Raw genomic sequence first — 8,427 nt, forward strand, 5'->3', positions numbered from 1 at the left:
ATATCTCTACAGTAAATTACAGAACTAGACAGGAGAGGCAGTCAGACTTTCCTTTGGTGCAGGGGACAGCAGCAGCCTAGATCAAGTCTGTGTTTTGTGAATAGTTTTGTAGTTAATAGTAGAAACAGAATCTGCTTTCTCCTCCTTCTTCTCCTCTTCCCCTCTCTCCCTTTTCTCTTCCTTCCTTCTTCTTCTGGATAGAGCCCGGGTGCCTTTGCCAATTTGTTGCCTTTGTGTCCACAGTCAAGGCGATGGACATTTTTTCCCAACAAGAACTCTGAGTGAAGCAAGGAATCCACTGCTAGCAAGTGAAGAGCAATGGGAGGAAGATGGGTTGGATGATGATAACCTCGGTAAGGATGGGAAATGCACCTGGAGCTTACTGTTTTGGGGAGAGTCACTGTAAGGTCTTGTGGCACGTTAAAGACTGACACAAATATTGCAGCAGGAGTCTCTATTTCATAAGGTGCAAAAACTGGACTGTGAAAAGGATGGATGTAGATATTCCATGGTTAAAGTAGGGTAGGATGGGATGGTGACCTCTGATGCAAAGTGGAATTTTGAAAGTGGTTGCTTCAAACAGAAACCACTCATCATCATTGTTATTTATCACTATTGCTTTTTTATGCCACTTTTTTAACATCAATGAGCCCACAGCACAATAGCAGAAGTACATAGCAAAAGTGCATTATACAGTACAAAAATTAATTTCAAAACAATGTTCATTTCAAAACATAGTATGGCAATACAAATAATTCATGTTGAAAATCTGAACATTATACCATTTTAAATTAATTATAAAATAGGCAATACAGTTCATTAAAGCATGTAGCAATTGATCAGATATGATAAGCTTTCCAATGCAGTCAGGTATCAACAAATAATATAACTAGCAGCTTGTTCCTCAGACCTGCCAAGTGCAGGAAATAGCAATCAGACTTTCTAGAATCTACAACAGCAGCAGGTGAGCACTCATAATACTCTGATGCCGTTTTTAAAGGCTCCATCAGCAGCAACGACATGGGGATGGAGGGTTGATGTTCAGTCTCTGTCCTTGCACTCTAGATGTTCCTGCTGCTTCTGAATGAGGTTTGGTTACTATGGCTAACCATCCCATTTATTGCTCTTGGAATCAAGAGCAACTATGAGTCACACCCTCTGACCTCATTGGCTGCAACAGCAGCTGAGAGGAACTAGCCAGGCATATGAATTTAGAGCAGCCAAACAACAGGAGCCACTTCCATGAGCTGCAGGGAGACAAAGTGTCAGGGAGAGCTAAGCAGCTGAGCAAATCTGACAGCAGGACAACGAGGCCAGAGCACACTCCTTTGCCCCTCCTTTCTATGACCTAAACAAACCCTGCGCTTCCAATAAAACAACTTGGTAAACTACAAAATTTATGCAGTACGTAGTTAAACTATGGCACCCACTATAGGCACCAACTTGGAGGGCTTAAAAAAGGATTAGACAAATTTATGGAGATAAAGGCTGTAAGTGGACACAAGCCATGGCGGCAATGCTCTGCATCTGTAATCAGAGGCTGTGTGCTTCTGAGTACCAGTTGCTGGAAACCGCAGGAGGGGACAGAGTGCTTTTCCTGTCCAGTCCTGTGTGAGTGCTTTCCACAGGCATCTGGTCAGCTACTGGACTAGATGGGCCATTGGCCTGATCCAGCAGGCTCTTCTTACTTTATGATCTCCCCACATCCTTAAAAGCAGCTGTCTGGGAAGATTTGGGCAATCTAATTCACACCACTGAGGGCCCAGATTTCCTGTTTCTCCATTTAAGCAGGAGAGGCAGCTGGAAAGAGCCAGGTGGTCTCTCTCTGTCTCCTGGTAAACCTCCTTCCCCACTGTCAGACTTGCAGAAAGAAGAGCATTGTGTTGGTCTTGTGGGGAGGAGCCATGCCTTCCACCTTCTTTCCTGGCCCTATTTGACCCTGATCCCTTTTCATCCACATGCCACCCTCTTAGGAAGCTTCCTCACTTAAACCTGCTGCAGCTATGCTGAGATTTTCATTGCTTTCAGACAGGCAGGCTAAGGAACAACTCAAAGACAGGCTCACAAGCTGAGGCTCTTGCCCTGTTTGCAGTATCACTAGCCTTCTGCACAAACTGAGAGGGTGCCCAAGAATCCATCATTTTGCAGAAAGTCTTGGAGTTCCCTTTGAATTCACAGACAGGATGTTCCCATTCAAGGCAGCAAAGGCCTGCAGCAGTCCTTGAGTGTCAAACCTTCAATACCTTGCCAAATATTTTGCATGTGCCTAACACAGTAAGTGGGGCATGAGTGGCGCTGTGGGTTAAACCACAGAGCCTAGGGCTCGCTGATCAGAAGGTCGGCAGTTCGAATCCCCGCGACATGGTGAGCTCCCATTGCTCGGTCCCTACTGCTGCCAATCTAGCAGTTCGAAAGCATGTCAAAGTGCAAGTAAATAAATAGGTACCGCTCCAGCGGGAAGGTAAACAGCGTTTCTGTGCACTGCTCTGGTTCGCCAGAAGCGTCTTAGTCATGCTGGCCACATGACCCGGAAGCTGTACGCCGGCTCCCTCGGTCAGTAACGCGAGATGAGCACCGCAACCCCAGAGTCGGACACGACTGGACCTAATGGTCAGGGTTCCTTTTACCTTTACCTAACACAGTAAGTAATAAAATGCTGTCAATTCTTCTGGTACCAGTTTAATTTGTTACTACCTGCCAACCTAGCAGTTCGAAAGCACGTCAAAGTGCAAGTACATAAATAGGTACCGTTCCAGCGGGAAGGTAAACAGTGTTTCTGTGTGCTGCTCTGGTTTGCCAGAAGTGGTTTAGTCATGCTGGCCACATGACCCGGAAGCTGTACGCCAGCTCCCTCGGCCAATAAAGTGAGATGAGCGCCGCAACCCGAGTCGTCCGCGACTGGACCTAATGGTCAAGGGTCCCTTTACCTTTACCGACTTTGTACAAATCTGGTCACATAGCTAGGGAAGGCCTGTGACTTTCTCCTTTGCTGCAGATTGAACCACCAGACTCTCAGAAGAAGTGCACATAAGAATAGATAAATAGGCTCACCTCAGCAAGGCTTCTCCTTTAGGCAAAAACAGTTAATCTAAAGAGTATCTGAATGCTCCCACCATTGTTCCTCTACTAGCATATCCAGCAAAGCCAACCAGTGGAGCTGCAGAACTGGTCAAGTTGTCTTCCCAAATCTCAGTGTCCTGGAAGCACTTGAAAGGGATTGTGTTAAAACTCCCCCCCCCTCCCTTTCTGGCAAGGCACTCCTTCAAATCCATGTTTGTACGCTTTCACGTTGACATTATTCTGTGCTAGAAAATGCTCTGAAGGATGCTTCATTGCAAAATTTAATAATCTCATCTTCTCTGATACTCGCACTTCGAACTCCAGTGCTGCTGGAGAAATGTACTCTCCTAGGATCTTGGAAGAACTGTTGAAGTGGCTGCGTTCAGCATTGTCTCTGATGAGTGACTAAGATTGTCATTAGTGCACCTGGATTGGGGCAACATCTTCTCCTGATGCTACACCACTTAGATTGCAGGAAAGGGAACTCATTACATGCTGTGCATGTTTGTGAGAGAGAGCGGGGTGGGTGGGGAGAGGATGTTGCTAGATTGCGGTGCAGTGCACACACCCCTATTCAGTAGAAAGTCTCAGTTCCATGGGGCTTAGTCCCAGGTGAGAGGATGTGAAATTGCAGCTTTAGTAACTTTATTATTATTTAAAAGTGTTATAGTCCATATTTATGAGTAAAACTCACTCAAAGCATATTACACAGTGACAGTAACGGGGGGGGGGGGAATCTGACAACAATGAAGTAGAATATAATGCAAAACCTCCGATAAAGCTCACATCTTTAATAAAACCAGCAATTATAAATACACATCCACTCCAAAGATAAAATGCTGCCCAAAGATAAAAGTTGCTGTCATGCTGCTGATAAACAATCCATTATTTGGCTTAACATAATGTCTTAACCTGGATTTGTGGTTTGTTTTCCCCAAACTAACCATGTGCAGTGAGTCAAGAACAAACTTTGGTTTCACCTCCTCTGTATATCCTTTTGTGCCACTATTTCTTCTATTTGGACAATGACTTCTAGGCAGAAAACCCAATTGACGTCTTCTCCCAATTTAGTGGTATACAGTGGGTTTCCCCGGGGGAAATGGTGGGACAAAAAGAACACCTCATGGGCCTGTGCCTACAATTTTTGAACCAAGCAGAAGTGTGGATGAGCCCATGGTTTGTTTGGAGAGAAACCAACCAGGAGCCCAGATGTAATGCTAGGCCAAACTATGAGTTTATTCCAGGCAACATACCAACAGCAGCAGCAGGAGGGAGGGAGGGAGGGAGGGAGGGAGCAAAGTGCCAAGAATTTCAGTATGCTACGGGTTCACTTTCAACCAAAGTTTATTTTAAACTATGGTTTAATGTGATGTTTGAACCAGGACAATGTCTGCCTTCTCCCACATTTCATTTTAAGACTCTGCAGCTGAATGCAGGCCCCATCCATGGTTCCAACATCAGCCATTTTCGTACAATATTTTGCCTTATTGTGGATTTTGTAGCTTCCTGACTCTGCTTTCATAATTGTGGTAGTCATGGAAACCCATTCTTGGGTAGAATAGTGCCAATAAACAAAGTAGTCTTAGATTGGAAATCAGGAGGGTAACCCAAGTTGAATGACAGCATGCAATTACTTTTCACTGTAGAGGTGTTTTGCAACATTCAGATTTCTGACGCTGTGTTTATTAATGTTTTATTTGGTGCAAATGTTTTTGTTTTACCAACTAGATTACAACCAAGGTTCTTCAATTTCTGTGGAAATGGAGACGTAGCATTTTTGAAAGGCAGTTGGTACAAAACTCACACTCCAGGTAATCAAGCTATCCTCAGGTTAACCCCCTCCCCAACCCATAGTACCAGCTCCTTTGATCAGTATTTATTTCATGCAGGTACATTTGACCTGGATCTGTTGGGGGGGGGGGCGTTTGCACAGTTTGAGGTCCTCAGTCTGCCACTAACAGACCCAGAACCCTCCTCTTACGATTGGATAGACATGAAAATAAGTTTTGATAAGAGTTTTGGTGGTTCAGATAAAGCTTGGTCAGACAAAGTGATTTGTTAGCACAGAAGGCCTTGTAGCTGGAGGTGCCTCCTGCTCTCAGGAAGGCTGTTTTACATCTTTCATTAGAGCAGGGGTGGCAAATTCTCAGTTTGGGGGCCTGATCTGTCCCTCCAAGCAATTTTTCCTACCCTCCCAAGACCCCACCAATTTTGGCAGTGGCAAAAAAGGGGAAGGGGGAAAGTAAAATGGGCACAGGACTGTGGTGGCAGTGTCCAGCACAGTGATGGGGATGTAAATCGCCTCCTCCATGGACATCAGATTGATCCTGGACTAGTCAAGGAGAAGGGGTTGTGAGTGTACATGAGAGTCTGTGCATGCAAGAGTGGATTCGTTTGACCGCAACCAGTGCTAGCATGTGGCTCTACTAGAGGGTTGGGCAAGGGCCAGAAAATATGTTACCTGCCCCTGCACTGGAGTATTCTATGAAAAATATGCAGTGACATCCAAAAAGTTTGAGCCACATCTTGTGATGCATGAGAACTGCCACAGAACTTGTTACAGTACTGTGTGAACTCCTGCATAAGTGTATGCGGGACCAGCTAGTGCTGGTGTTCTGGATCCACCCTGAGGAATAATTTCCATAATTTTTTTCATCAGTTTATAAGATGGTCTGGAATAATAGAGTTATGTTACAGAATAAAAGTATGTATGTGAGCTCGAAGGAAACAAACCATCCAGCCTGACAGCAGTGCTTAGTGGCTGTTGTTGATTGATTAGCCTGCTCTTGAGCAAGAACAACCCATGCCGACCAAATCATCTTTAAATGCCCCAAAGTTAAAAAGTTTATTTCTAAACTACTTAGTCCTGATTGATCCAGTGGATTTTTCTCAACCCATAACCAGGACAGTTGTGTTCTTGGAAGTAATGGGGTAATAGTCTATTTTAGGAAACTGTGCCTCCAGCTGAAAGCATGCATTGACTCAACAGACAATTAAGATCTCATTTGGAATACCTTCCAGCAAACTAAACTAAAATTTTTTTTGCTGTACAACTGGAGAAACTGAACAGTTGGGGATGTGTTACTTGTGAACGTCCTTTGGATGGTTTTATATAATTACTTCACTGTAACGTATATAAGAACAGAGAGAAATTGTAGTCAATGTTGGGGATTTTGTGTTTGCTTTTGTGGGCAGAGGAAATACAACCTCTGATTTTCAGCATCATTTTCAGGAATGGCCTTTCTATGATTCACTTCAGGAGGAGCCTTTTCCAGGCATGCCACAAGGATTCAGTGTTCCTGTCATCAGGATGTGACAACCTAAAAGCAGCACTGGATAATAAAGAGAAAGTGTGGCAAAGGCAGTAACTGAATGCCTGCTTGCACCCTCTCCTCCCAGTATCATATAATAATTCTCAATGCATGATGGGATGCAGTGTCATCAAGAGCCCCTTATCCCTGCCAGCAGAACTCAGTGATGTAGGGAAGAGTTAGGGAAATAGATTGTGTCAGATGTTTGCTCAATGCTGTGGGTTGGGCACAGGAAGAAATGTGCCTCTTTTGACAGCAGCCACCCTATGTCTTGCCTTCTCTGTCCTAAAAGAAAAGCCATTTCACAAAGTCCTGCAAGCTAAGAGGGCACCTTGTTCCTGCCATATTCCTCTCCCCAACTAATTGTTTGGCTCTGCAGTACCAATCATAGAATTGTAGAGTTGGAAGGGACCATGAGGGTCATCTAGTCCAACCCCCTGCAGTGCAGGAATCTTTTGCCCATGTGGGTCTCAAACTCATGACCCTGAGAATAAGAGTCTCATGCTGTACTGACTATGTGCTATGAAGCTTTCCTCCCAATGTAGCTTAGCAACTTTTGAGAAGCAATTTTCATTTGGGCTGTAATGGGGAAGAAAAGGGTTAAGCTCCTCTCCCTGCCTGTCATGTTACTGATAATCGATCCCTCACAGGCACAGCTACTATTTGCATTTTTTTTTAATGCAAAGGTGCATCTAATGTCATGCCTAGTTTTGAGGTTAAGAGGAGAGAAAAAAATGCTTTCAACCAGACTCATCCTTATTCCTTTCTCTCTCCCCCCTCCCCCAATGAATTTCAGCTTCCTTCTATGATGGACATTCATGGGGAACAAAAGGAAAGGAAGCACTTGGATTCCCTGCAGAAGGGTCATCGTCTGATGCCAATCCTGGCTGTCTGAAATGGTTCTTCAGGATACTGGCCTGGTGATGGCTCCAAGGGTTCCTACTGATTATTAACTCTTGAGCAAGGGCAGCTTTGGCAGATTAAGGCCTTTCAAGACCTTTTACTTTTTTATTTCTTACCGAGAATAAGTGAGAACTCTTTGTGCAAATGTATTTCCAAATGCCTTAATGGCAGATATTGAAGACCCTGGATTTCACAATATTTTTCATCTTGCCAACTTACAAGAATGGCTCTGTAACAAGGAGTAGATGGCTGGTCAACTAGACTACTTGTACAAGTGTTTTCAAGCAGGAATCATGGTTGCCAAATCAGGTCTTATTGTTAGAAACCCTGGCAAGTATGCACTGCACGTTTAAGGATGTACGTCTCCTCTCCCTGCCCACAATACCTCCTACTTTTTAAAATCCTTTTCTTTGATTCTGCTAAGAACGTTGGCCCTTTTGGTCTAAGAAACACACCCTTTTTGGTGTGGTGTTAAAAAAAAAAAAGCTTTCAAGCACAATCCCTGTTGCAAATGCCTACAATTTTAAAGGGACATTTTCTTTTCTAAAATATTGGGCAGGATCCTGACACGGAACACCTCCCTTTGACCTGTACAACAGTGGCCCAGTACTCCTTGAAGTGGTCAGCCTGTACCTGAATCTTCGGACTGTAGGGGGGACCAACTCTGGTTCCCTCCAGATCTTTTGGACCATGACTCCCATCAGTCACAGCTAGCATTGGCCAATGAGTGTTGTAGTCCAAAACATCTGGAGGATCCCAGGTTGGCGAAGGCTTCTAAGTCTCTCTCCACATAGAAAAGCGCCATGTTGGGGATCAGTTGTCTAGACTTCTTTATGTAGAGGGAAACATTTTGCACAGAGAACCCTTCAATCATGTGAGCCTCCAGCAGGCACCACTCAGACACAAACCAACATTGCTGACTTTTCAATACTTAGTAGAAAGAAGGGGGGTGGGGAATGATTATTTTGCAGTGGGCAAATGGGACTGAAACTCTTTGTTGAAAAAATAAAACCAAGAATCTTTTTTCATAACGTTTGACAGATGTGCTATTAGGTGTGCTGGATTGAGCTGGCTGTCTTTTCCTTTTCTAATTATATCTGATATAAGAACCATTTTTAGTCTGAAGGTCCAGCCAACACAAGACATTTCCCTG

At 44.2% G+C, this 8,427-nt stretch overlaps 1 protein-coding gene across 3 annotated transcripts in view; it reads left to right on the forward strand.

Moving 5' to 3' along the window:
• Positions 1–7,746, forward strand: part of ZDHHC15 (zinc finger DHHC-type palmitoyltransferase 15) — a 31,272-nt gene extending 23,526 nt beyond the window's left edge. Inside the window, exons 10-12 of one of the 3 annotated variants that reach the window (XM_033137462.1) lie at positions 244–353; positions 4,789–4,871; positions 7,168–7,746. In XM_033137462.1, the coding sequence (XP_032993353.1) occupies positions 244–353; positions 4,789–4,832 (154 nt within the window). In that variant the 3' untranslated portion in view covers positions 4,833–4,871; positions 7,168–7,746. Of the gene's footprint in view, positions 1–243; positions 354–4,788; positions 4,872–7,157 lie in introns of all 3 variants that reach the window. The other 2 variants (XM_033137461.1, XM_033137463.1) reach the window with 2 other exon arrangements.
• Positions 7,747–8,427: the final 681 nt, after the last annotated feature.

The sequence above is a fragment of the Lacerta agilis genome, chromosome Z (assembly GCF_009819535.1).
Source record: "Lacerta agilis isolate rLacAgi1 chromosome Z, rLacAgi1.pri, whole genome shotgun sequence".
Classification (NCBI taxonomy): Eukaryota; Metazoa; Chordata; class Lepidosauria; order Squamata; family Lacertidae; genus Lacerta; species Lacerta agilis.